Source organism: Felis catus, chromosome D4, assembly GCF_018350175.1.
Source record: "Felis catus isolate Fca126 chromosome D4, F.catus_Fca126_mat1.0, whole genome shotgun sequence".
NCBI lineage: Eukaryota > Metazoa > Chordata > Mammalia > Carnivora > Felidae > Felis > Felis catus.
In genome coordinates this window covers 86010597-86038423 of record NC_058380.1, presented here as the reverse complement: position 1 = coordinate 86038423, position 27827 = coordinate 86010597, and the positions used below count along the sequence as shown (strand labels likewise).

Sequence of the window (27827 nt, the reverse complement as noted above, 5' to 3'; positions counted from 1 at the left end):
CTCCCTGGGCCATTTTGATCTCCTCCATAAAGCCCCTTGCACAGAGCTGGCATGCCATCAGGTAGTTGCCACGATCGGGCCTTGGCATGCTGTGGGCTGCTCTATTTACGGGGAGAGAATTTTCCCTTGTTCCCGGCTCCAGGGAAGGGGTGACCAGCAGAGGGTCCCTTCAGGGCAGCTGAGGCCGGCAGGGAGGGAACCTCGTGGGTGGCAGTCACCTTCCCGAGTAAGAAGGAAGGTGTTGTGCGCATCCTCCCATTTCTGGGGCCTGGCCACAGCCCTTGGGTTGGGCATAAGCCTCCCGTTCTGTGGTGAGGAATCTCTGGGGTGTGTGTGGGGAGCTTTATTGCTCAACGAGGGTGGCTCTGTGCCCCAGGGCGGCCCTGGCTCTAGATCGCGCCTCTGGCTTCTTGCTCTGAGCTTCCTACTATGCGCCAGGCCCTGTCCCAGATGTGGTGGGTACTGCCCGGGGGGCTCCGACAGGAAACAGGCCTTCACCCACTGCAAGATCAATGGGGGGCTGTGGAAATAAGTGGGGGATACCCACTGGCCTGGGGGCATCCTGGGGGAGGGAGTGGTGCAGTGGGGGGCAGAGAAATGGGCACCCCCCCAGCGGAGGGGGAAGGAGTGTTCCTGACCTGGAGACCCCATGGCAAGGAAGAGAAGGCAGGAGCCTGGGGGCCTTCTAAAGAGTTTAGTCTTTGTCCCAAGTCAGTGGGAGCCATGGAAGGTTGTTGAGCAGAGAAGGTTCAGGGTGAGAGCTGTAACACAAAGATCCCTGTGGCTGTTGTAAGCAAAGGATCTGAAGGAGTCAGGAGTGGAAATGGGTAGAAATTTGGAGGCCGGGCAGACATAGGATGGGCATTCCCATGGCTGGGGGGCAGTGACTTGTGGCACAGTCAGGGCTCAGCTGTACTGGCCTCTTGACCGTCCCCTGGTCAGCTAGGAAGTCCACCTCACCCCGATGGCCTTGCGCTGGGCCGTGGGGCATGGCTGGTGGGGGAATCCTCTCGGGCCCAGAAGTGGGGTTCCAGGGACCTGTTGCTGCTATACAGGTGCTCTGAGCAAACCCATTCTTCAGGGGGTATTTGTGGGGTGACCTTGGATCAGTCCCGTGCCCTCTCTGGCAGCTGTCTCTCTTCTGAACAAAGACCTGGCTGTTGGGGTGAGGGTGCACTCAGCTGACTTAACCCCCTCTTGGCTTCGGCTCAGCGGGGTTCCAGCTGCTAGTTCAGGCTCTTCTCACGGGCGGTCTGCCAGTCCCCCTCCTCTGCTGGCCAGTGGAGCCTGTCATTACCCCTTCTTCCTGACTTTGCCCCTGATTACAGGTCCTGAGTGGGAGCCATGTCAGCCTTTCTGACAGTGGCCACCCACAGGGCCAGTGCGGTGTGGAACCCCAGCTCCCGGAGGCTGGCAGGTGGGGGTGAGATGGATTTGCCCAAACTCTGGTTCTGTGTTAGACTCGGGCTGATCTGGGTTCCTGTCATTTACAAGCTATGTGTTTCCAGAGAAGTCACTTAACTTCTCTGAATCTCAGTGTCTTCCTCTGTAAAGTGGGGACAGCACAGGAAATAACACGTGTGAACGTGTAGCACCGTGCTGGGTGTGGAGGGGTGCTGAACACTTGGCTGTTGCTAGTACTTCTTAATAGTGATAGTAGGGTGGCCAGATAGAAGGGCCCTGGGTTGGGCACTGGGGGCCTGACGTGCTGACCCAGCTCTGTTGACATATGCTGTGTGACCCCAGGAGAGTGTCGCCACCTCTCTGGACTATAAGCTTTCCCTGCTCTCCTAGGCGGACGATGGAGATGGTGGTACTTTGGGCAGCTGTGTGACACAGGGAAACTGAGTCCCTGGCTGCCTCCTCTACCTCTCCACCCTGGGCCTTCTCTCCAGGGCTCTGAGAACCAGGTAGGCAAGTTCCGGGCCTGCCCTGCCCTACAGGGTGCCGCCTGCCTGGTTTCAGTCGGCAAATCTCTTTCAGCCCTGAAACCGGGACGGGCCTCGTGGGTGAGGTGTGTCCCTGGGGCCCGCTGGAGGGACCGGATGAGCCGGGAACAGATTTGGCGCATTGCCCTCAACTCGGGCCAAGCTGGGGCTGGGACCAACGTGAAGCCCCTGTGGCTGGCCCGAGGCTGACGTGGTCCCGGCTGGAGATTGCCCTCTTCGTCCTAGGACCCGGCAGTCAGTGTGGAGGGGGCCCCGGGCCTGGGCTCAGATCCTGCCTCCGCTGCTCCCCAGCTGAAGGACTTGGCAGGGGTCCCGGTTCTCCTCATCTGAAATGAGACACCGCCTGCCCCAGGTTGAGTCCGGGATTGGGGGGGTGACTCAACGTGACATGTGCTGGGCTTTGGGAGGGCCACGAGAAGGCCTTCGAGGCTCTCTGGGGCACCTCCGCACTCCTTTTTCTCATCCTCTGCTCCGGGAGCCCCTTCTCCTCTCTGAGCCTCAGTTTTGCCATCTGCACAGTGGGCTAAGTCCCCCTGTCCCCCAGAGTTGGCAGGGGACTGCGGGCCACCCTGGGGCCTCCCACATTCTTGCCCAGCCCCCGCTTTCTGAGTGCAGGAAGCAGCGTGACCCATAACGTTGTCAGTTTGGGAAATCAGAGATTAACGTTCTTTCGGTTGCCTTGGCTACTGTTGGTGCTGGGCCTGGGGCTAGGCTGCACCGGGGGTTGCTCAGCTGGGCCAGGGGTGTTTCAAGGGCCTCTCTCCGGATTAGGGGAAGCTTGGACAAGAGGAACTGTATAGGAGCCCCCGTTAACATGCCTCCTCTTTGCCAGGGTGAAATGCTTTATGCCCATTAGCTCATTGATCTTGATCTCTTCTTTTTTTAAATGTTTTTAAATTTATTTTTGAGAGAGAGAGAGTATGAGCATGAGCAAGGGAGGGCAGATAGAGAGGGGAACAGAGGATCTGAAGGGGCTCTGCTCTGATAGCAGAGAGCCTGATGCGGGGTCAAACTCACAAACTCCAAGATCATGACCTAAGCCAAAGTTGGACGCTTAACCGACTGAGCCACTCAGGTGCCCCTGATCTTGACTTTCTCATAACCCCATCAGGCAGATACTGTTGTGCCATTTTGCAGAGGGGGAAACAGAGGCTCAGAGAGAGGAAGTGCCTTGAGGAAGGCCACACAGTTAGTAGGTGGCAGAGCCAGGACTTGAACCCAGAGCCCGTGTGCCCAACAGGGATGGTGCCTCGTACACAGGTAGGGTTGATGCTGAATCCTGCCCCCCACTTCCCTCCCAGTCCTTCTGTCCAGCCTGAGGGGCCTGTGGTCAGACTCAGAACTGACTCACCAGCAGCTCAGAGGAGGTGCTGAGGCCAGCATCCCGGTCAGCTCCTGGGGCCAGGGCAACACTGATTACATCATCACTGAGATTTTGATCAGCTGAGCCAACAGGACCTACCCACCCATTTTACAGGTGGGACAATTAAGGCCCAGAGAAGATGGACAGGTAAGGATCCAGTAGGTGTGAAGTTTCCCTGCCAGCTCAGACCAGTTTGGGGCTGGAGACCCCAGGCTTCAGTCTTGGCTCTGACACTCATCTACTTACTGTGTGACCTTGGGAAAGTCACTTTGCCTCTCTGGACCTCGGTTTCTTCATGTGTAAGATGGGGAGAGTAAGGTGCACTTCGCCTGCCTCTTGGGACCAGGCAAAGACCCCGAAATAAAGTTTAAGGCAGGACTAGAAATTATACTTCGGTGCCATGTGGGAGGCTGTTGGATGAGGAGGCTTTGTGGGGTGGGGGCTTTGTACAGGCTTTGAAACTCACCTCTTTCCCTTTCTGGCCTGTGGCATCTCTGAGTAGGTCACCTGGTCTCCCTGAGCCTCAGTTTCCTTATCTGTAAAGTGGGGATAACAGTATCTATTCGGGTTCAGTGAGCTGTTGAACATGCATAACTTTTTAGTGATAGTCACATCTGGTAAACTCTGGGGGTTCTAGAGGCAGAGTTAGGAGGCCTGGATGGGAAGGGGGTGGCTCTAGGTCATTCTTTTTTTTTTGTACAGTTTATTTATTTATTTTGAGAGAGAGAGAGAGACAGAGAGAGAGAGAGTGAGCACAAGCAGGGGAAGGGCAGAGAGAGAGGGAGAGAGAATCCCAAGCACTAACAGTGCAGAGCTCACTGTGGGGCTTGAACTCATGAACTTTGAGATCCCAACCTGAGCCGAAACCAAGATGCTTGACTGACTGAGCCACCCACGTGCCCCTCTGGGTCACTCTTGATGGTCCCAAAGGGCGCAGCCCTTAGAGACAGGGTTCCAGTCATCTGGGAGGCAGAGAGATGCCCCCACATCCGGAGCCAGATGGAGCCCACTACCCTCGTGGTGCAGATGTGATGTGGAAATGGAGGCCCCGGGGAGGGGGCATTGGTCCCCCTGAGGCCCCAGAGCACAGTGGTGTCTGGGTGCAGATGGGGACACTCAGGCCCACTCCCAGGATTCGTGGGCTCATGAGGGAATCGGGACCCCATAAATGAGTGCTTCTCAAGACAGCCCCATGGAGCTCAGTAGCTTTCTGTTGACTGACAAGTGAAGTGACTTCTTGAGCCATTAGTCTTTGTGAGCATTGGTTTGTACACCTGTAGAGTGGAGGGTTTTATTCACGTCTGGGGCCATTTCAAGAATCTGAGTGTGTGCATTGGACCCTGAGTCTGAGTGGGGTGAGTTTACCTCCTAATTCTGCAGGGTGTGCTGGCAGAGGGCACCTGGGAGGATGGGCGAGGAAACGTGGAGGGTGGTGAGGGCGGCCCACGCCCTCGGACTGCTCCATGCCAGCATCTGTACCTCCCAGCGGTTCCTGAGTCTGGGACCCCCGGGGACCTTGGGTGGGAGGGATGGTGAGCCTTGGCCTCGGCGGCCCTAAAATCTGTGGTTTGTGGTGTCTCCAGAAGCCATGGGAGGAGGCGGGAAGAGCTGGCATGGGCAGGTGTGGAGGGGAGAGGAGCCCCGGAGGCCTGGGGACCATCCACGGACACTCAGGCTGGGGGATTGAACTGTAAAATCCCGACGGCAGCTCCAGGGAGACAGCCGCTGTAGGGTGGCCAGAAGGGAAGAAAGGGGGTGCTGAGCACTGCCCAGAGGAAGGGGACTGCCTGGGCCATGACCCCGGAGCTCAACGGGCAGGAGGAGCATCCAAGGCGGCCGGGGCTGCTCATCCAGGTTTCCCTCCAGCAGCGTTGGCCAGACAGGCCGCTGGGTACCCTGTTGAGGGCTTCTCCCCTGTGAGCCCGTTCTCCCAGGAGGGGACTGGCCCCCTTCCCTGGCCTGCCTCTCTCAGGTCTTTCCAGCCCCAAATCCTAGGCCCCCTACAGCGCTGCCTTCCCGTGGCACTTCCTTGGTACCAAGCACGAGGCAGTTCCTTCCAGGCTGTCTTAGGACTCTCTCAAGAATGTGCTTGGGGCTGCCCTTGCCAGGAAGCCATCCTGCCGCCCTGCTCCCTGCCACCCCCCCCCCCCCCCCCCCCGCCAAGTCTTCCCTTTCTAACCCTTCCTTGACCAGAGTTAGGTCGAACGCACCCAGTTTCCTGGTGCTGCCTGGGACTCTTCTAAGGAACCCCTTGAGAAATGACGTCACCCCTACCCCTGGCCCAGCGGCTTGCCCAGTCCTGGGGCCTGGTAGGTGCTCAGTAACTGGTGAGTGGACTGCCCCTTGCTCAGCATCTGCCTGTGCCAGGCCAGAGTGGGGAGCAAAGGGGAGCCAGTGGTGTGCAGAACGGTGTCAGGGCCACCCTCCCTGATTTACGGTCAATCCTCAGACAGATACTAGCATCCCAATCCATTTGGCTCCCGAGCTGGGAGAGCAAGTTTGGGTAGTGAGAGACCCCACTCTGTGATGTTTGGTTCTGGAATTTCAGGTAGCAAAGTGTTTATCTGAAAACAGATCCAGATCTATATAGTTCTTCTTCTTCTTCTTCTTTTTTTTTTTTGATGTTTATTTATTTTTGACAGAGGGGGAGGGGCAGAGAGAGAGGGAGACAGAGGATCCAAAGCGGGCTGTGCACTGACAGCAGAAAGCCCCATGTAGGGCTCGAACTCACGAACCGTGAGATCATGACCTGAGATGAAAGTCAGACGCTTAACTGACTGAGCCACCCAGGTGCCTATGCACTTCTTGAGTTTGGACAGCAAGGCATGCCTGTACTGGCAGTTGGGTGAACTTGGGGCCAGGGCTGCTGCCGTCTGTTTGGGGGTGCAGGGTGCCTGGGGCCATCTCCTCTTTTTCTACACCCATTTTCTGTTCATTTCTGCCCATACCTTCTCTTCTCTCCACCCTCTGCCTGGTGACTCCCACCCTAGTCCTCAAGCCCTCTACTCCTGGACCCTGGTCCTACAGTCCGGCTCGGATAACTTGTCCTCATCCCAATGGGAGGTCGACAGTGGGTTTTCTTTTTGCCCCCTACCCCACCCGGCCCTTCTCAGCCCAGATACTTCAAGCCCGTCAGCTTCATCTTTGCCTTCTGTCTCCTTCAGGGTCACCTTGTTCTGGTCTTCACTTCCTCAGCCTCCCCGGCTTCCTCTTCAACCTACAGCAACCCCCTTCCCCACAATCAGGCCTTGACACACCTCAAGGGATGATACTTTGCCCTTCTTGTCCCAGTCCAGCCCCGGGGCCTTCTAAACCTAGCCACCCCCTGCTTGGATGCAGTATCTGGGTTTTGCTGAGAGCATGCTGTGGGCTAGGCAGTCCTGGGTACGAGTTCTGACACAGGACAGCGGCTTCCTGCTGGGCCTGGCTTCCCAAGGGTCAGGGTGGATTCTGGCCCTTCTGGAAATAATGCCCTGAGGCTGGGCGTCCCAGGGGCTGGTCAGGCCCCCCCCAGAGCCATGGCTGAAGGACCCTCGAGATCCCGCATGCAGGTAGAGTGCCTGTTGGGCAGGTGACTGCTTGGGGCAGAGTTGGGGCAAAACCCTGGGCTGCGGCTGCGTGCCCTGGTGGCTGAGAGCCTGGCTGTCCAGTCCTACGTCCGCAAGCCTCCGTCTCCTCCCTAAAATGGGGAAACAATAGCCCTGACTCCCTAGGGTTTGATGAGGATTCTTTGGTATCTGGCACGTAAAACATGCCCACCCGCTGGCTCGGATTACCGCTTAGTAAGTGGGAGCCATGATGGTGATGATGATGATGATGATGATGGTGGTGGTGATATATCAATATTATTGTCATCTGAGGCCCCATTTTTCTCTCTTTGGCTCCAATGCATTACCCCGTCTTGTCTGCTCCCCTCACCCCTCCCTATCCTGCCTCATCATTTTTCCAAAACAATTCCCGTGGTCTTTGAGACAGTTCTGGTTGTTTATGGCTTTTAAAAAATAGGCATTCAAAGCAAATTCCTCATTTGTTCCCCCCTTCCTCTCCCCAGATCGGAATCTGGACAGGCATGACCTCATTCCAGGAAAGGGGACCACAGGCAGGGTCTACGGAGAGGGGTCCTTGGGCTGAGCTGCCTGCAGGGGGCGTAGAGGGAGCTTTCAGTAGCCAGCCAGCCCCCCTCCCCCGCCACCAACCTCCTAGCTGGGCCCCAAGACTGCATCCCAGCTCCATCACCCACTTGCTACGTGACCTTGTGCCAGTGACTTAACCTCTCTGGATCTCAGCTCTTCTGTGAAATGGGAGTAACACCAGCCCTACCTCACAAGGTTATTGAGAAGAACGCAAGGTGTGTTCTTGGCACTCAGAGACCAGCCATGGCAGTGGGGGGGGGGGGGGGGTGCCATGTCAATCCCTTATTTGAGACAGGACCAGTTCTTCATTTTCTCATTTAACATTTATTTATTTATTTATTTATTTATTTATTTATTTATTTAACAACATTGAAAAAAAATTAAAAAAAAATTTTTTTTAACGTTTATTTATTTTTGAGACAGAGAGAGACAGAGCATGAACAGGGGAAGGGCAGAGAGAGAGGGAGACACAGAATCTGAAACAGGCTCCAGGCTCTGAGCTGTCAGCACAGAGCCGGATGCGGGGTTCGAACTCACGGACCGTGAGATCATGACCTGAACTGAAGTCGGACGCTTAACCGACTGAGCCACCCAGGCGCCCTCCCCCCCTATTTATTTTTGAAAGAAAGAGTGCTGCGCATGTGCATGCATGAGAGCGGGGCAGGGTGGGTGGGGGGGGGAGGGGACGACAGAGGATCCCAAGCGGGGTCTTCACTGACAGCACAGAGCTCGATACGGGGCTCAAAGTCACGAACTGTGAGATCATGACCTGAGTTGAAGTCGGGTGCTTAACTGCCTAAACCACCCAGGTGCCCCAGGACCAGTTGTTCAAATCTGGAACCCAGGACGGTCAGTGGTGGTTTCACCGCTAAGACTGGACTCATCCACCATTGAGTCCCGTCTTAGTGTGCAGGGAACTGAGGTCCAGATAATGGAGCCACAACTTCTCAGGGCCAGGAAGTCTCTCCTAAGGAGAAGGCCTCCTGAAGTGTTAACAGTCACCACCCTCCCTGGGCCTCGGTTTCATCATCTGCAAATAGGGATGCCCAGGCAGGGCCATTACTGAGGGTCTGATGTGCGTTGGGTGAGCTCTGGAGGTCACAATAGTCGCCTTCTCTGTTCAGAAAGTGCTTTAGCAGCAGAGAGAAGCAAATGGCCGGTGAAAGCCAAAAGGTGGTTAACTTAGAGGAGTTAAGTTTAGAATTTTTTTTTTTTTTTTTTTTTTTATTGTGGAAGGAATCATGGTTGGTAAATAATTCAAATGCTGTAAAAGTGAATAAAGCAGAAAATGCAATTCACTCGGCCCTCCTATTCCCACACCCTGGGTCCCACCCGGAACAGTCAGGAGTGCTGCCTTCTGGACCTTTCCTCCGTCTCCGAGTGTAAATAACTTACAGGCACAGACAGGGGTAATTTTAAGTGAGGTAATATTTAACATGTGATTCTGTAACTCGCTTTTCCTTACGTGGCCAAAGGTGGACACCTTCCCTCTGGTGGTACCTGTGGGTCCCCCCACCCACTTCCTGTCCCACGTGCACTGGCATGTTCTGAATCCGTCTCCACGCACGCGCATCTGGCCCATTTCCGCTGATTGCCTTGGTGAATATATACCGTACCTGCCCTTCTGTGACTTGCTCCGTGGGTAATTCCTAGAGGAGTGAGCCCGGCATCCGGGAACCGCATGCACCCTTAAAATCGTACGCGGAGCGGTGTCCCCCCCCCCCCCCCCCCACTCCCAGAAAGGCCGTCCCAATTTCTAGAACCCACGGCTCTGAGTTGAGGTGCCTGTTTCTCTACACCCCAACTGGTCTGACCCGGGGGGAGGGTGGGGGGAATGGAATCTCCATCTGCATTTGCTTGATGACTGGGAGACTCAGCTGTTTTCTTTCCCTTGTCTGCTGGTTTCTCGTGTTTTCTCTTTGGTGATTTCTCTGTCTCAGTCGTTGCCCGTTTTCCTGTCCGAAAGTTCACCCTCTGTGTGCAGGAAACGCACAACTCCGGCCAGAAACGCAGTGCAGGTGAAAGCCTGGAGCTTGTGCAAATAGTTTTTACGAGCAGGAATTTGGAGCTTGGCTGGTGCCCCTCCCTGGGGCAGGGCTGGGCGGCTGCGGGTAACCATGACGACCTCACGGGCCTGTTTGTTCTTCCGTTTCAGAGAAAACCGGGAAGATCCTGACGGAGTTCCTCCGTTTTTATGAGGACCAGTATGGCGTGGCCCTCTTCAACAGCATGCGCCACGAGATCGAGGGCACGGGGGCGCCGCAGGCCCAGCTGCTCTGGCGCAAGGTAAGAGGTGCCGAGCCCGGGTCAGGGTGGGCTCTGACATGGCTTGAGCGAGTGGCTTCCCGTCCCTGGGCCTCAGTTTACCATTGTTGCCTTGATGGTCCCTAGGGTCCCCACCTATCTTCTGAATAGGCATACAACCCGGTGGTCTTACCAAGACCCCTTCATTCACTGTGGGCGACTCCCCGCCAGCTCAACCCCTCCATTGGTGGAGCTGGGGCTCTGGAGTCATCTTGGCAGGCCCAGGTTCAAGCCCAGCTGCTCCTCTTAAAGGCCAAGTGCCCGTGAGCAAGTCACCTCACCTCGTGGAGCCTCCGTTTACTCATCTGTGAAATGGGATCAGAACACCTGCACTGGGCGGTTGTCGGGATTAAAGATGAGAATCAGCCGGGCGCCTGGAGCAGGGAAGGTGCTCGGTGAGCGCCGGCTGATAAGTCAGCATCAGCAGCCTTGTCATTATCCTGTTATTAGCAGGATTGTGTTTGCCCAGTAAATATTTGTCGAGTGAGAGCCTGGAAAGTGTGTGGCTCCAGCCCACGAGTCAGCATGGGCTGAAGGAGGCAAACAAAGCCTCCTGGGAAGGGGACCCTGTGACTGGCCTCGGTGTGGGGCTGGGGGTGGGACGGGCATAGAGGAGGTGAGGGAATGCCAGAACACAGGTGGGGGGGGGCGGGCTGTGAGTGCCTAGCTGGAAGCCAGCAGTCTCAGGCTTGAGCCCGTGGGGTGAGAAGCTAGCCCTTGCTAGTCAGGGGGCGGTCCAGGGGGCCCTGACTCAGCCCAGGAAAATCCAGGGCATTTCCTTTCGGTGACCTTCACTCTCTGTCCCCTGGATGGCCAAGGGGTGGCAGAGGGAAGGGTGACAGGAAGGAAGGGTGCCAGCCCCACCTCTGCAGGTGGCCTGGCCCTGGAGTGGCCAAGCAGTAGTCCAGAGGCCCCTTACCCTGGCTGGTGGCCCCTGGACACCTCTGGGGGATTCCCCTCTGGGGAATCGGCTTGGCAGAGCCGATCCCGCCTGGGAGTGGGGTCCGAGCCAGGTCAGCCAGGCAGCCCCAGCGCCGGTGCTCAGGTCCTTAGTAGCTGAATTCCATGCGTGGTGGGCTCCAGAGTTGCCCTTGATCACCTCGCCACACCTCCCCACCCAGTCCTGTTGGCTTCCTCTGGGCTGCCCGGGTCAGCCCGTACGCGGGCTTCGGGTCCCAAGACAGAATGGTAGAAGAGGGTGGGGCCTGGTGGGAGAGAACTCGGGGCACCGGGGCCAGAGCCTCTTGGTAGTTGGCTTGGCCGGTCAAGTCAGCCTTCAGGGCTCCGTCTCCTCACCTGACAGGTGGGTGCCTCCTGCAGAGGGCCGCGGTGAGGACTCCATGAGAGAATGAGGGGAGCAGGTGGGGTTCCTGAGGGGTGTGAGTCCAGACTTGCCGGGTAAACTCCGGCCCGTGGCCTCACCTTCCCGAGCCTCAGTTTCTCTGTGTGTGAAATGCACTCAGAATAGCCACCTTGGGCCAGAGGAGTGCATGCAGCCTCCAGGAGGGGGTGGGGATTTCGTGGGGCTTCTTGAGGCCAGATGGGATTCGGATTGTGCGGAAGGGGACCGGTATGGGCCTCTCTGAGGTGGCAGAACAGAAAGAGTCTGAGAAGGCCCCAGAGCAGGAGGGTCAGGCTTGTTTCCTTCCTCTCCTCACCCTCCCCCAAACCCAAGTGGTGGAAAATATGCCAGTTTACCACGAGACCCGAGGGGGCCGGAGCTGGCTCACTTGACCTGGCTTTCAGGATGTGTTGGTGGTTTCTCAGCGGGAGGGGGATTGGGGGTGGCTGGAGGCGTCAGCTGGGGGGGGGAGGGGGAGGTCGGGGAAGGGAGTGGAGGGGGGATGGCTACTGATGACATAGAGGGAGTACCCCAAAAGAAGACAGGCAGGCCCACAGTCGGTGCCACAGTTGACCGAGCCGGGGCAGGTGAGGGGCCATGCTGTCCTCGCTGGTCCCACAGACACTCGGGGAGACAGGAAAACGTCATTTACATGACAGACTGGGTACCACGAAGGAGAGGACAGAGTGAACTCAGACTGGGGGGGGGGGGGGGACTCTGACCTTGTCCGGGTGGTCCGCCATCCCCGCTGAGGACCTGCTAGGAGAAGAGACCATCAGACTGCGGGAGCAGCACGCGCAGGGGCCTCCGCTGGGCCTTTCAGTGGCTTATCCGGGATGGTGGAGGCAGGACCCCAGCCAGGTTCCAGATTTCCTGGAGGGTGGGCCAGGGCCGCGCATCGGAGCCCGAGAGCATCACATGACCCGAAAGGTTGTCTGGACCCTTGGTGTCATGGCCACCTCCCCACCTGGTGACAACAGAGGGCAGAGGTGCCTGGACCGGGTGTCTGGCAGGTGCACACTTGTGTGGTAGGAAAGCCCAGGTGAGCTGCTCTGGGTGGGCACAGCTGGGAGTGCTTCCCTGTTTGGAAAAGAAATATCACAGGCTGCCTGGGTCCCTGAAGTGGGCGACCTCTGATAGAGCGAGGCACGAGAATCACTGTGCATGAAAAACACCCTTAGTAATGCCTTTATTTGTTTATTTTGAGTTTATTTTTATTTATTTGGAGAGATCTAGAGAGCAAGTAGGGGAGGGGCAGAGAGAGAGGGAGACAGAATCCCAAGCAGGCTCCGTGCTGTCAGCACAGAGCCCGATGCAGGGCTCACACTCAGGAACTGTGGGATCATGACCTGCGCCGAAATCAAGAGTCGGGTCCTTAACTGACTGAGCCACCCAGGTGCCCCTAGTAATGCCTTTCATGTTCATTGTAGGAGAACCCAAGTAACACGTAAGAGGAGTAAAATGAAATCAATCACCTACAATCCCTGAAAAGCAGGGATTTTTGGTCCCATTTTGCCACTCCGGAAATCGGCCATTGTGGTAAATCGTGATAATATCTTTTTTAATTTTTTTTTTTAACGTTTATTTATTTTTGAGACAGAGAGAGACAGAGCATGAACGGGGGAGGGTCAAAGAGAGGGAGACACAGAATTCAAAACAGGCTCCGGGCTCTGAGCGGTCAGCCCAGAGCCCGACGCGGGGCTCGAACTCACGGACCGCGAGATCATGACCTGAGCCGAAGTCAGCCGCTTAACCGACTGAGCCACCCAGGCGCCCCTCATGATAATATCTTAATAGAAATAATACTAATTGTCATAATTACATCAATTGTTTTTATTAGAAAGAATACAGTAACAATGGTAATAGTAGTAAAAAAAACAACAACCCAGAAATGATAAAAACGGCAGTTGTTTTGTGTGGGTGCAGCTCATCTAGCTGGCACGGCCTCGTTCTGAGGGGTTATACTTCTGTCCACACCTGTGACGTGGGCTCAGGCTCAGAGAGGCAGAGCCGCTCGTCCAGGGCTCCCGTGGGACGGGCGGTGGAGCCGGGACTGGAGTCTGCGCTCTGACCACCCCCCACCCATTGAAGATTCTCCTCGGAGCGCTGGAGAGCTTTGCAGAGTCCAAAGTATTTCGCCTGGGCTGTCAGGTTCCGTTTCATTTCCAGCAGGCCTTCCAATGGAAACACGACTCTGCCATTTGAAAGTCTTCAAAATAAAACCCAAACCCGCAAGTAGCCGCCCTTTACGGGCTGCCTCAGGATCTGGGGGTGGACTTGGGGGGCGAGGGGGCTGGGAAGGCCTCCCCAGGCCTCCCGCTGCCCCTGAGTCAGGGCTCCTGCCTCCAAACTGGAGGCCTGGGGTCTCACTAGCAAGGGTCTTACCAGGGTGTCAGGAGAGCGTTCTGCTTTCTTTCTAGAAAAGATGGAGATTCGAGAGCTGGGCCGAGAGGAGGTCCCTGTCTATATATAGCCCACTGAGCACAGTTTTGTGACTTGGGCAAAGCCCACTGTGTGTGCGCATGGGGTGGGGGTGGGGGTGGGGGCCGTGGTAGGGGGAACCATTTTCTTTTCCTGTAAATATTTTTATCCCTCGATAGGAAGCAGTTGAGGGGTCCTATTGTTTGAGTACAATGGCCCTCATTTTCCAAGAGTGTTTTGGCATTTCCCCTTGAAGAGTAGCGGATAGGTTGCTGGGAAGAGGGGCCCCCTGTGAAGAGGCAGGGCCTCGGGGGCCACAGCTTGGGACCAGGGCTTACACCTGGCCCCGGCTGCAGGGGGCAGCCCAAAGCCGAGCGAGGAAGCTGGGAAGGGTTAGGCACGTCAATAATACTTTCTCCTGTTATTACATGGGCTACATGTTTAGTTTTTGCAAAAGTCACCGTATTTATTACAGAACAGATAGAAGCTGTTGCAACTCCGCCCGTCCAGGAGTAAGCTTGCTCCCTGTGGCCTCTGTATCTCCTTCCCTGGAGCTTCCTGGTGTGGGCTTGCTCAGGAAGCAAGCTCTCAGAGATGGCCACCCTCCCTCCTCCCCAAATCAGTCAGTCTGTGGAGCGGGGAGACTGACACAGACCGAGCCATCCTAACACTGGCTGCTGCATATCTCGAGCTGAGCGGACTGCCCGTCAGGTGCCAACTGCCTGTGTGATCCTTGCACATGTCACATTCTTTGCAATACTTGGGATACCTAGGTGAAGTCAGTGCTGTCACTGCTCTCATTTACAGATGAGGAAACTGAGGCTCAAAGAGGTGATGGGATAGGCCCGAAGTCACACTGAGTCAGAGGTGAAGTCAAAGTTGGGACTTTTCAGGAAGATCTGGGCGTTTCTAATGCCCACATTGGTCATCGGTCTGCCAGGATGCAGGTCAAACATTGAACCCTCCAAATTGAGGTCCCCTCCAACCCCATCCAAATCCGTGGAGTGCCATTTTGTTAGCTGACAGAGCTGGGGAGGCTCTCTGGAGCCACCTTGGCCAGGTTTTTGTTACCCTGAGCGGAACCTGAGGCCTAGAGCAGGAAAGAGACTTTCCCTGGCACTAGGGCCTTCACCGTACTGGCCTGCGGACACATCCCCTCCCCGCTGCAGTGGGGGGTGCGTGGGTTAGCAGCCTGCCATGGACTCCAGAGACCTATCCCAAGGTGAGCGTGCCTGTCTAGGGCCAGGACAGAGTGGGAGACCTTGGTCCTGGCTGGGCCCTGTAAGCTGGCCTGGGTTCAAGTCCTGGCATCACTATGGCTCTGGTTGGACCTTGGGGAAGCCCCTTCATTGCCCTGAACTTCACTCTCCTTATCTGCCTCATGGGTAAGATGCAGCTTTGCCTCCAAGAGGAGGACTTGGGGGGATGTGCTCAGCAAGGGGTGAGCACACTGTCCCCTTCTCAGGGGACCCCGTTGCCCTGCTGGACGGTTGGGGGAAGCCACGCCTCACTCACTGCCCCGCTCCACCCCTAGGTGCCGTTGGATGAGCGCATCATCTTCTCTGGGAACCTGTTCCAGTACCAGGAGGACAACAAGAAGTGGAGGAACCGCTTCAGTCTCGTGCCTCACAACTATGGGCTGGTGCTCTACGAGAACAAAGTGGTGAGGCCCCCCACCCACCCTGCCTCGGTGGCCCCCCTGAGTCTCGTGCCCTGCCCCTTCTCTGCAGCCTCCACCTCCAGCCTGCTTGTTCTGCTGGGTTCCCTCTAAACAGGTGTCCAGGTGCCCAGCTCTGGGGTCACCTTTCACTTTGCCTCCCCCTGTAACCAACTCGCCACTAGCCCCTCCCCACCCTCCAGGCTGCCTCAAGTCTGTCCAATCCCTCCATTTCCAGGCCCTAGTCCCCCTCCCCGCCCCCTCTTCCTGGCTGGGCTCCCTGAAGCTCTTCAGACCTCTCCCATCCTTGCTCTTCAACAGCCACAAGAGCCTGGCCATTCCCTTTCCCCGCCCCCCGCCCCCCCCCCTTACCCAGGGTTGTGGTCCCATCTTTCCTTCCTGATTCCCTTGCCCGCCTTGCAGCCCCCTGCTCTGTACTGGGTGCGTAAGCATCCTGCTGATTGTTCCTTATCTTTGCTTTGAGCCCTTGGGGAAGCCCTACCTGTTTGAGCCACAGACCCAATTTCTACTACCAAACATTTCTCCAAAGTAGCCAAAAGGACAGGCCCAGAGTGCCCTCTGTTCAAGGAAAATCAATGTTAAAGAAATGTAAACAGTGGGGGGGGGGGGGGGGGGGGGGAGTGGCCTGATTGCCCAGGGCAGTGGTTCTCAAACTGATAGCTTGAATCAGAATCACCCGGGAGGCTTGTTGAACAGGTTGCTGGGCCTGCCCAGTTTGGTCTTGGTCTGAGTGGAGCTGAGAATTTGCATTTCTAACAAGTTCTCTGGTGATGCTGATGGTGCTGATGATCTAGGACCACACTTTGCAAATCGGTGTCCCGGAGGCCCTGAGCCATTCTGAAGAAATGTGTTGGGTAGTGACACCTAGTGGCCAGGTGCAGCATGGCAGCCCTGCTGTATGAGCTATGACCTCAGAACCACTTTTTACCCACCCTGGTGTATGAAAGCAGCGTCCAGACCTAATTCTCCTCCAAAGGGGGCTTGTGTGGAGCTCAGAACCTAGGAATTTGGTGGACAGTTCAGGGTAATGATCAAAGACTCTGGACGGGGACAGACCAGGTTCATGTCCTAGGTCGGCTGTGTACCGGCTGTGTGAACTTGTGGCTACCGATGGTACTCGCCTCTTGGATTGTGAGAATTTTGTGAAAGGAGGCTTGCATTGTCCTTAGCACGGTGCCTGGTGTGTAATAAACACTCAGGCAGTGGTCGCCGCTGGTGACAGGGACGGCAGTGCCGGTCACGCTTATAGTGAGTGCCTGGTGGTGAGGCCCTGTGCTGATCCTGTCACATGGATCATCTCAGTGCTCACACAGCCCTGTGGGGTAGGAGCTGCCCCTGTCCCGGTTTTATAGACCAGGGAACTAAAGCATAGGAGGTGAAGGAGCTTAGTATCAGCATCACACAGACAGTGTTCAGTGGAGCCAGGATTTGAGCCCAGAGCCTGGATCCAGGTCACTACAACATGTGGTTTTTCTTTTTTTCTTTTCTTTTCAATATTTATGTATTTATTTATGTATTTATGTATGTATGTATGTATTTAGAAAGGGACAGAACAAGAATGCAAGTGAGGGAGGAGCAAAGAGAGAGAGAGGGAGAGAGAGAATCCCAAGCAGGCTCTCTCGCTGTCAGTGAGGAGCTGAGCGGACCTGAGCTGAAATCAAGAGTTGGATGCTTAACGGACTGAGCCACCCAAGCGCCCCCTACACCATGTGGTTTCTAATCAGTGGGTGGGCTCCTCCTCCTCTTCTCTCTCCCTCCTCCCCTTTTCCTTCCCCTCCTCCTCCCTGCCTCAGGCAGACAACACTGAGAGGGCCCTGGAGCCAGACCTGGAAATGGGAGTTAGACTTGGCCCCGCTATAACCCCGAGGGACCATTCCTCTTGTCCCTTCCTCAGGCCTACGAGCGACAGGTCCCACCACGGGCTGTCATCAACAGTGCAGGCTACAAAATCCTCACCTCTGTGGATCAGTACCTGGAGCTCGTCGGCAACTCCTTACCAGGTAAAGGACCCCCCATCCCAGGCCGAAATGCCTTGCTTAGGCCCAGGACATTGCCGGGGGGAGGGCAGCCCTGATCCCAGAGCTCCTGTCCGTATTTGCAGAGAGAATGGCCAGGCCTCAGCAGGGAGGCTGAGAGGGGGTTTGCCTGAGGCTGAGCGGGGATTCAGTGGGACTGAACCATTGTCGGCTCCCCCCTGTGTGCCCACTTCCTGAGCCTTACGGTCACAACTATGCAGCGGGTTCCCACTCTCTGCCCTTCCCACCTCCCTGAGGCCTTTTAATGCCCCTGGAGAGGATGACCGAGGTGAACCTCTTTGTAAACCGTGGAGTCAGTACTGCATTTGCGAGGAGTTATTCTAGGCGTCCTGTTTCCACCCCACCCTGCCGGGGACTCCCGGAAGCCTTACAGGAACACATCTGCCTTCCAGATGATCCCAGGGAAACCAAGGGGTGGGGGAGAGGCTGATCTAGGGGGCAGTCTGTGCCCCCGGATAGGGCTTGGGAGTACAGTGCCCCGTGTGGTTGAGGGCTCAGCTACAGCCCAGCATTCCTGGATTCCAGCCCCGACTCTGGCTTTGTTTTTGTTGTGTCTTCTCCGGCAACTTGGCACCGAGAGGACTGACCTTGGGGTGTCGTGTAGACCCCTCGAGGTGCTGTGTACACCCAAGCCCCACCCGGGGACTCAGAGCCAAGGCGCAAAGAAGAACTGTCATTGTATGATTAACAGTGGCAAGGTCCCAGCCCAGGACCACTTATCTCACTGGATCTCGAATATCCTTGTGGACAAAATGGAGAAAAATCTCCTTTTATTTATTTTCTGTCCCCCACCCCCAGACCTCCCTTCCCCCCCCCCCCCCCCCCCGGACATTTAAGCCACACTTTGGCCTGCACGGCTGAAATTTGAAGGGATACCCAAGAACGTAATGCTCGGCCTTTGAGCCCGAGGGCTCTGACTCTGTGTTATTTGTGTTTTCTGCACGGAGCGTAGAGCCTTCCCCAAGATGCGGCACCAGCTCTGAGAAATGAGTCTGCACAGACATCAGGGGGTTCTGAGGTCCCTTTAGCCAGGCTGTGGGGGATGCAGTGAGAAAAAAAAGGATGCTGCCTTCTTGCTGACTCACTGGTCAGCCCAGAACAGGCCAGCCCTCTCTGGGCTGGAGCCGGCAGCCCCTCGGAGCCAGGCCCAGGGATCTGCTGCCCGCCTCCCCCGGCAGACGGAAACTGCGGAGAGCAGCGGCTCAGGGGACCCTGTCTCCTCAGGGACCACATCAAAATCGGGCAGTGCCCCCATCCTCAAGTGCCCCACGCAGTTCCCGCTCATCCTCTGGCACCCTTCTGCACGGCACTACTACTTCTGCATGATGACGGAAGCGGAGCAGGACAAGTGGCATGCGGTCCTGCAGGACTGTATCCGGCACTGCAACAATGGTGAGACGCCATCCGGCCCTGGGGTGGCGGGGGGGAGGCCCCGGCGCTGAGTGGCGACACCTAGTGGCCGAGTGCGGTGCGGCAACCCTGCTCTACTAGCTGTTGCAAGTTTCCGGCTCGGGGCTGTAGGAGGCCACTGCGATGTTGCCCTTTAACCTTCTTCCTTGAAGAAAACAGTTCTCTGCTACTCGGTGGGGGGGAGTATTTGGGGAAACTGTTCTCAGAGGGGTATGATTATTGAGCCCTTGGACCCTGGGTCACAGAATAGCAATCTCGATTCTGCCTCTTTCTAGCAACAGGACTCTTGGAGCCTGTATAAAATGAGATAATAATCCCTCCTGAGTCTTAGGGTGTTTGTAAGGAATCACAGTGAGAGTCCACCTGATGCTTGGTGAGGACTTATTTAATTGAAAAAAAAAACACCTTATTTTACTTTTTTTTTTTAAAGCTTATTTTGAGAGAGCACACGTGTGTGGGAGGGGCAGAGAGAGAGAGAGAGAGAGAGAGAGAATTCCAAGCAGGCTCTGCACTCTCAGCACAGAGCCCGACGTGGGGCTTGATCTCTTGAACTGTGAGATCATGACCTGAGCCGAGATCAAGAGTCGGACACTTAACCAGCTGAGCCACCCAGGGGCCCCTAAAAAGATTTTATTTTTAAGCAATATCTATACCCAACATGGGGCCTGAACCCACAACCCCAAGATCAAGAGTCACACGCGCCACCGACTGAGCCAACGAGGCACCGCATGACTTTTTTTTATCATATCATTTCTTACCTCACCCCTCACCGGTAGGGTAGCCTAGAAGTTCATGTCCTTCCTCGGGGCCTCAGGGCTCTCTTCTGTCAAGTTATGAGCTCTCTTTCTGTTCACTCATTGACTCAGCATTTTTGTGTCTGGGCACTGAGGACCCAGCAAGGGGGCAAGACTCGGTTCCTGCCCCTGTGCTTCTGGTGGTCTGGCCGGGGAGACAGATGTTAAACAGGAGCAGCTGCCTGGGGTGCTGGGTGGAAGCCTGGAGCGTGTGTGTGCACAGAGGGTGGGCTAGCAGAGGTTGTGTGCGCCCTTGAGGTCACAGTTCAGCCAAGACCTGAAGGGCGAATGGTCCTTGGGTGGGGGGAGGAGTGGAGGGAGGGAGGAGTGTTCTAGCCTTGAGCCCGGAGGCAGGAAAACAGTCTAGAGGAGGAACTGCTTGAGGCCCTGCAAGTGGGGGAGGGTGACCCCAAGTGCTGGCAGGGGCACTGGGCCAGGTCAGGAGGGCCCTTCAGGGCTCTGGAGCTTGATCAAAATAGGGACAGTGGGGCACCGAGGGTCTTTCTGCCTGTGGCACAGGAATGGCCTGTGCTGGTTGTTCCCGACTTCCTCCTGATGACCTGGCCTGGGGCAGTGGGGGGAGGGAGCCACCGCCCCCACCCTCCCTGCTCCTGCCCACCTCGGACAGTGTGGGCACTGACGCCTGGAGGCCAGGCTGCTGTGGTGACTCGGCTCGCCCCACCCATCCTTTCAGAGCCACCTCTGGTCTGGAATCTGTGAGGTGGGAGGAACCAGGTCTTCAGTCAGGCCAACGGCTGTCACCTGGGCCAGGCCCGGCCGCCCACAAAAGGCCTCCTGTTCCCAGATCCCTGGGGGCTGCTGGGCCAGGGCTGGGCGGAGGCCATCTGGGCTCTGGCCGCCCGGCCTGGGTACCGGCCCCGCTCCTCCCTTCTTCCTCCCTCCCCTCAGCCCCGGCCCGGCTCTGCCCTCTCCAGGTTTCTAGGGCTGATGGCTGACCTGGCAGGGCTACTCCAGGCCAGGTCCGGGGTGGGCTCCCCACGTGTACAATGTGAGGATGACAGGTTCGAGCTTTGTGGGATCGCTGGGAGGCCTAAATGCGCTGGTTTGGGCAGAGCTCTTGACCCCGGGCCGGGCACCGTGCAGAGAGCTCGCCAGGGAGGCTGAGGGAAGCCCCGTGGGTGCGGGTGCTGTGGGTGGGAGGGGGTGGGAAAGAAGAGGCATCCTGTGGCTGGATTTAGAGAAGCCTTCCCTCCGCCCTGAGGACTGTGGGAAAGTTCTCTGCTTCCTCCAGCGTGGAGGCAGGGCCTGGAATTGCTCACTGGGGGGCTGCCAGGAAGTGGGGGGGTGGGGGGTGGGGAAGGAGGCCAAGCTGGGGGGACGCCAGCCCGACCCAAGGCCCCCCTCACATCCTGCATTCCTGGAGCAGCTGGGGGTGGCAAGAGGCGGCTGGGGCACGGAGCTGAGCCCTCAGGGTGGGCCTGAGCTGCAGAGGTCAAGGCCTCTTCCTGTCTGACTGCCACCCCCCTTCGCCTGCTGCCTGGGGCTGAGGAATGCAGCTTCCTTTCTCAGTCTGACCCTGAGGACCCCACAGGCAGGAAGTCACCAGGTCTGGCTGAAGTCGGCTGGTCCTGTGTTAGAGCCCTAGGGCTGCCATTCCCTCCCTAGCTGTGTGTCCTCGAACCAGTAACTTGGTGTCTCTGAGCCTGTTTCCTCATCAGGAAAAGTGGGGCTGTTTGAGGATTGGATGAGGGAATGCGTGCGAGGTCTCGGCCCGGGGCTAGCGTCTCAGTCCACTTGGGCTGCCCTAACAAAGTGCCACAGACTGGGTGGCTTAAACCACGGTTCGGGAGGCTGGAGGTCCCAAGGTCAAGGTAGCTTAGTCTTCTTCTGCGGCCTCTGCCTTTGACTTGCAGTGACTGTCTTCTCCTGTGTCTTCGCACAGTCCTCCCTCTGCCTGTGCACGCTTTGCATCCAATTCCCTCTTCTAAGGACACCAGTCATGTTGGATCGGCACCCACCCTAATGGCCTCATTTTATCTTAATGACCTCTTTAAGGGCTGTATCTCCAGATACAGTCACCTTCTGAAGTACTAAGGGGTTAGTTAGGTCTTTAACATAGCAGTCTGGGGGGACACAGTGCAGCCCCCCCCCACCTTGTGACAGCCAGGCTGGGGGTGGGAGTGGGGGGAAGGGCTCAAGAGGGGGCCCCCTCTCTTGTAGAAAACTCAGCAGCTCAGCGAGCAGAGATGTCCTAAGGGTCTGAGGCTGCATGTGTGGCCGCGAGAGCCAGGCCTGGGGACCTCGTGGCCTCCTTCCTGCCTCCCCAGCCTTCCATCTCCCCGTCCCGCCACCTGGAAAGCGGCCTGGCCTTGCCAACGCCCCTGGCTTGTCGTCTGTAAATGGAAATGCCCTCATGTGAGAGAGGTTGCATGTGACGCATGGCCCACATTTTCTAGGCAAACCCTGGTCTCTGGGAAACCGTGTCCTCCTGAGAGCCTGAGGGGAGGAGGGGGTGTCCTCCCCCGGACTCGTGGGCAGCACCCACCTCGGGCTCTGCACGCACCCCAGCTCAACACCCCTGCTCTGTTCTGGTCGCACCTGCCTGATCTCCAGTCCCTGAAACGTACTGGGGAGACCCTCCTCCCACCCCCGTCCTGGACCAGGATGCCGTCCGCAGAGGTGGGGCTGCGCCCAGTTCCCACCGCTGAGACCCCCCCTGGACTCTGACAGTGACTCCTATAGTCAGCCAGATGAGATAGGGGGTCCTCCCCTCGAGAGGGGCTTTTTCTCTGCGGGAGTGACTCAGTCTGCAGTCATCGCCGTGGGAGCTGGGGTTTCGGAGGCGCGGACTGCTGTTTCCCCTTCCTCGGCTCCGGCTCTGCGGACACAGCGGTTGGGGGCGTGCTGCCAGGGTAGCCGCCCGCTGCCTGGCTCCCGGTGCTTAACCATATTCTTTCCCCAAGTAGGATTTTGCAACTTCCTGCAGCTTGCCTCCCCAGCACCGGGTCTAGGGGGGCCGTGCCTTGTTCGCTGACCCACCTCATCAGCACCGGGAAGGTGGGCGCGATCATGTGGGGCCACCAATAGCACAGTAACAGTAACGCCACCAATAGCACAAATCCAGGACTGGTGTTTTCTAGTCAGACCCGGACGCGGTGGGGAGCGAGGCCGACCCAGGGCAGCAAGGGCAGCGGCTCACTGCGGCTGCCGGGGCCTTACAGTGGATGTGTGAGGCCAGGCCGGGTCCTTGTTCCCACTGTTCAGAAGAGGAAACTGAGGCCCTTAGCGTTCAATGATCTGGAACAGGAACTACGGCACAGGGGCCAGAAATCCGCCCGTTGCCTGTTTTTGTAAATCCAGTTTTCCGGGCTCGTTGGTTTCCAGATCGTCTGTGGCTCCTTCCCCGCTGCCGTGGCAGCGCTGGGGAGTTCACGACAGAGCTCATCTGGCCCACGAAGCTGAAAATATTTACTGGCTGGCCTCTTGCAGGGAAAGTTTGCGGGCCCTGATGTGGACAGGGGAGGGAGCAGGACTGGAATGAGGACTCCTGGGTCCCTCTGACTCCCTCTCGGCTGTGCCGGCCACCTCTGCTGGCGCGGGGTGGTGACCTCTGGGCCTGGCTCTGCCGCTCAGTGGCCTGACCTCGGAGCCTGCCTGTTGATCTGTCAAGTGGGGTTAAGGACAGTCTCCGGCGTGGTTGGGAAGGTTTAAGAAGCTGAGCGTTCAACGGAGATTGCCTTGGTGCTGGTGGTGGAGGGTTATCATCGCTGTCGCTGTCATCGCAAATGCTACCATCACGGTTACTATGAGGGCAGTGGAGTTGCAGGTGGGGGTGTGCACGTGTGTGCACTTAGGGCGGGGGCGTTCGGGCAGTCAGTCCATTGGTCTTGGTGAAGGCCATTGGGCCATCCCACGGACTCCTCCCTCCTCCCCTCTCCTGAGCAGGCATCCCTGAGAACTCCAAGGTAGAGGGCCCTGCGTTCACGGACGCCATCCGCATGTACCGCCAGTCCAAGGAGCTGTACGGGACCTGGGAGATGCTGTGTGGGAACGAGGTGCAGGTGAGGAGACTGCGGAAGTCACCCTAAGGTCCAGAGGGTAGAGCCAAGCCCAGAGACTCTGGGCTCGGGGGGCCGCTCCTGGCTTGCAAGGAGACAATAAGACCATTTTGGACGGGTGGAGATACTTATTTGATCGCTTATAGATCACCTATCCTGAACCAGGTGCAGGGTGCTGCTGCTCCTTAGTCTGGTTTTCTATCTAGCAGGAGAAGCAGACATTTGACAAAGAAACATACATACTTCTGTGTGCAAGTGAGGGGGAAGGGGTGTGGTATTCCAGACAGGGAGGCAGCGTGTGCAAAGGCCCCGAGGTGGGACCCCGATGCCGAGGGTCCCGTAGGTCCCTCAAGCAGGTAAGTTGGGACCTGGTGGAATGATGCTCAGGAGAGAGGCCAGTGGAGACGTGAAGCCAAGGTCAAGCCCAGAGGTGGGGCTGGAGTGGCCAGCCTGTGGAACGTGGAGGGGAACCCGCCATCTGGACATGCTGTAACCCCTGCCCCGGCTCGTGGCTCTCTGTCCTAGATCCTGAGCAACCTGGTGATGGAGGAGCTGGGTCCTGAGCTGAAGGCGGAGCTCGCCCCGCGGCTGAAGGGGAAACCGCAGGAGCGACAGCGGCAGTGGATCCAGGTAGGTGGGTGTGGGTGTGGAGGCGGGGGTCCCGGACCCGCCGGGCACCCTCACGCTGACTCGCGGCACTGCCCCCAGATCTCAGACGCTGTGTACCGCATGGTGTACGAGCAGGCCAAGGCGCGCTTTGAGGCGGTGCTGTCCAAGCTGCAGCTGGCCCGGCCAGCCATGGAGGCGGCCATCCGCACGGACATGGACCAGATCATCACCTCCAAGGAGCACCTGGCCAGCAAGATCCGAGGTAGGCAGCCAGCTGCCGTGCCTTGGGGGCCGGGGCGGGCCGCCTGTCTGTGCCACCGACCCGCGTACTTTTCACGCTAGTGACTTGATTCAATGGTCATTTAAAAAAAAAATTTTTTTTTAATGTTTATTTTTGAGAGAGAGAATGTACATGCTCATGCGAGTGGGGGAGGGCAGAGAGAGAGAGAGAGAGGAGGACTGAGGATCCAAAGCAGGCTCTGTGCTGACGGCAGAGAGCCTGACGCAGGGCTCGAACTCACAAACGGTGAGACAGTGGCCTGAGCCGAAGTGAGACGCTTAACCGACTGAGCCACCCAGGCATCCCATCGATGGTCATTTTTAAAAATGAAATCAAATCTGGGCCGTTGTTCTTCCGACCCCTCGGAGTTGTCCTGTGGCTATTTCTGCAAACCCAGACCTGGAAGATGTAAATTTTGTCAAGGAAGTTCAAGCCTTTTGCTCATCTATGGTCAGTCACAGACTTGACCCTGGGGTTAGTATAGGCATCAGTTTAACTGTAATGATTCACTTTGATCACGTCTCACTTTTCGGGGTCTGTTCCAGGCCCCCTGTTCCCCCCCCCCCCCCACATTGGCTGTGTGAGGTTTCAGGGCTGGTCCGTTGCTTGAGGACTACTCTCTCCTACCTGTGTTCGTCGTGAGCCGGATGGAACACTGAGAGCTGACGTTTATCTTGGGCAACAAACCATCAGCCAGCCAGAGAGAGGGACATCAAAACATGCCCTGGCTGCAAATGGAGCTGGTCATGCCCCCGAGCAAGCAGCCTTTTACGTGGCGGTGCAGACCCAGGCACACCAGCCCGTGTGTGAAAAACCCAGAGGCTCGCTGAATCTACCAAAGTGTTTTTTGTTTTGTTAAAGCAGTAAGATGGTTTTAGATCAGGGTCCGATCTCAGAATCCCCTGTTTAAAATTTTTTATTTTTGAGAGCGCGTGAGTCGGGGCAGAGAGAGGGAGGACAGAGGCCCCGCAGCAGGCTCCAGGCTCTGAGCTGACAGCAGAGCCCAATGCGGGGCCCCAGCTCACAAAGAGCCAAAGTCAGACGCTCAACCGACTGAGCCACCCAGACGCCCTTCCCCTGGTTTTGGTGCATGTACCTACAAATCATTCAGTTTGCTGATGTTACTAGTGGTTTTCTTTAAAAGCTTGGGCTCCAGGTGGCTGGGGGTGTCCCCCGGCGGTGCCCTCAGCTCACCTGCTCCCTCTGGGCGCAGCCTTCATCCTCCCCAAGGCAGAGGTGTGCGTCCGGAACCACGTCCAGCCCTATATCCCGTCCATCCTGGAGGCCCTGATGGTGCCCACCAGCCAGGGCTTCACCGAGGTGCGGGATGTCTTCTTCAAAGAGGTGACAGACATGAACCTGAACGTCATCAACGAGGGTGGTGCTGACAAGCTGGGTGAGGTGAGGCCAGGCCCCTGCCCGGGGGTGGGGGGGGGGGTGGGTGGAGTGCCTGCCAGGCCTGGGTCTGCTCTGCCCCTGCCAGGCCCTCCTGCAATCCAGGGCGTAACTTGTCACCAGAGGGGCTGCTGGACACGCGGAGGGCTGAGGGTGTGAGAAACGGGGGCAGCACTCCGAGAAAAAGGGGATCACTGACCCCCTCCACCAGGCTTTATAAACCAAGTGGGTTCCTGAAGTATCAAAGGACTTAACGGGGAGGGAAGGAGAAGGGGAGGGAGAGAGGGAAGGAGAAGTGAGCTTCTGCCAGGAGGTAGAACAACTTACATGCCTTTTCACGTACCCCAACACGGGGGCCGGCCCATCTCTCTCACTTCTCAGTCACCTGGTTCTCAGGGTGCACATCCTTCTATATCTGATCCCATAATCTTTGCTCTCCTCTTTCACACCCTGGACTGAGGGGTCCACAGACAGCAAGAATCCTAGAAATTGAGAACCAGAAAGGACCTTAGAGATCATGAGACACTATCTCCTAATTTTGAGGCTGAGGCTCGGAGCCGGTGAGCGACTTGCCCGAGGCCACCTGGTGCCCCAGAAGCCATGAGAGCCTCCCCGCTGGCACCAGGCAGCGGGGCCTTGCTCCGGCCTTCGTTCCCTGGGCTCCCCCAGCTCACCCTGCCGCCACCCCCTGCAGGTGGCCAGTGCCTGGAGCCCCAGCGCCCAGGCAGGGTGTGGGTCTGCAGGCACTGCCCCCGCGCAGCGGCCCCCGCTCAGGTCCCACGCATCCCTGCTTCCCTGCAGTACATGGAGAAGCTGTCCCAGCTGGCGTCCCACCCCCTCAAGATGCAGAGCTGCTACGAGAAGATGGAGCCACTGCGGCTTGACGGGCTGCAGCAGCGTTTCGATGTGTCCAGCACGGCCGTGTTCAAGCAGCGAGCCCAGATCCACATGCGAGAGGTGGGCCCGGAGCACCCCCCTCCCCCCCGCTCCATGCCCGTCACCCACCTTCCACCGGCCCAGCGTAGGCCCCTACCCCGGGCCTTAGGCCCTGGCCCCCGTGCAGCCCCTGGAATGCTCACTCCTGCTCCGGCCTCTGGGGCGCTCCCGTCTGCTGGGACACTCGTTCCTCTGGCTGATCTGGCCTCCTCTTTCGGGTCTCTGCCTGGAGACCCCTTCCTCCGGGAGGCCCTCCTTACTCCCCAAGTCCCTTCCTGCAGGGCCCAGGATCTCTGCTTCCTCGAGGCAGGGACTGGCCCGGTGCCTGGCATTATGCCAGCGCACAGTAGACATTCAGGGAAGATGTGGGTGGACGAGGGAATGAGCACGCAGGCTGCCCCTACGCCTCCCTGGCAGGCCTGGTGGGGGCTGGCTGAGGAGCCCCCCCCCCCCCCCGAGGCATGCAGGAAGGGGACTGTGCTCCCTCCGGGGCCTTGACTCACCCCATGGTGTGCCCCGCAGCAAATGGACAATGCCGTGTACACCTTCGAGACCCTCCTGCACCAGGAGCTGGGGAAGGGGCCCACCAAGGAGGAGCTGTGCAAGTCCATCCAGCGGATCCTGGAGCGCGTGCTCAAGGTGAGGCTGGGCCCCTGGGCCGGTACCAGGATGGCTGCCCCCGGGGGAGGCACCACGGACCCCTGCCCCCACAGAGGAGGAGGAGGAGGAGGAGGGCAAGGTCAGACCTAGCGACCCCGCCCCTGGCCCCTCTGTCCTGGCAGAAATACGACTACGATAGTAGCTCGGTGCGGAAGCGATTCTTCCGGGAGGCGCTGTTGCAGATCACCATCCCCTTCCTGCTCAAGAAGCTGGCGCCCACGTGCAAGTCGGTGAGCCCCCCGCCCCGGCCAAGCCTGCTGCGGCCCCCCGAGCACAGCCCCCTCCGCGGTCCCCGAGCCCAGGGCGGGCCTGACCACCCCCCGCTCTGTCCCTGCCCACCCCGCCGCCGCAGGAGCTGCCCCGGTTCCAGGAGCTGATCTTCGAGGACTTTGCCAGGTTCATCCTAGTGGAGAACACGTACGAGGAGGTGGTGTTGCAGACGGTGATGAAGGACATCCTGCAGGGTATGGCAGGGCCGGTGCTGTGCCGGGTGGGGAC

General features: G+C 57.7%; 1 protein-coding gene and 1 long non-coding RNA gene across 3 annotated transcripts in view; one reads left to right on the top strand and one right to left on the bottom strand.

The window, feature by feature from the left end:
* The window catches only part of NIBAN2 (niban apoptosis regulator 2), a 53565-nt gene that overhangs the window by 23284 nt on the left and 2454 nt on the right, over window positions 1-27827 (top strand). For both annotated transcript variants that reach the window (XM_006939496.5, XM_019816564.3), the window contains exons 2-13: window positions 9601-9731; window positions 15047-15175; window positions 17085-17190; window positions 18451-18618; window positions 23337-23452; window positions 23975-24079; window positions 24158-24320; window positions 25552-25739; window positions 26535-26690; window positions 27192-27308; window positions 27452-27559; window positions 27682-27793. In XM_006939496.5, the coding sequence (XP_006939558.1) occupies window positions 9601-9731; window positions 15047-15175; window positions 17085-17190; window positions 18451-18618; window positions 23337-23452; window positions 23975-24079; window positions 24158-24320; window positions 25552-25739; window positions 26535-26690; window positions 27192-27308; window positions 27452-27559; window positions 27682-27793 (1599 nt within the window). The remainder of the gene's footprint in view (window positions 1-9600; window positions 9732-15046; window positions 15176-17084; window positions 17191-18450; window positions 18619-23336; window positions 23453-23974; window positions 24080-24157; window positions 24321-25551; window positions 25740-26534; window positions 26691-27191; window positions 27309-27451; window positions 27560-27681; window positions 27794-27827) is intronic.
* Window positions 25734-27315, bottom strand: LOC123381638. The gene is made up of 3 exons (XR_006588910.1): window positions 27173-27315; window positions 26813-26994; window positions 25734-26215 (listed from the first exon to the last, which is right to left on the bottom strand). It is a non-coding gene; the product is annotated as an uncharacterized LOC123381638 (long non-coding RNA).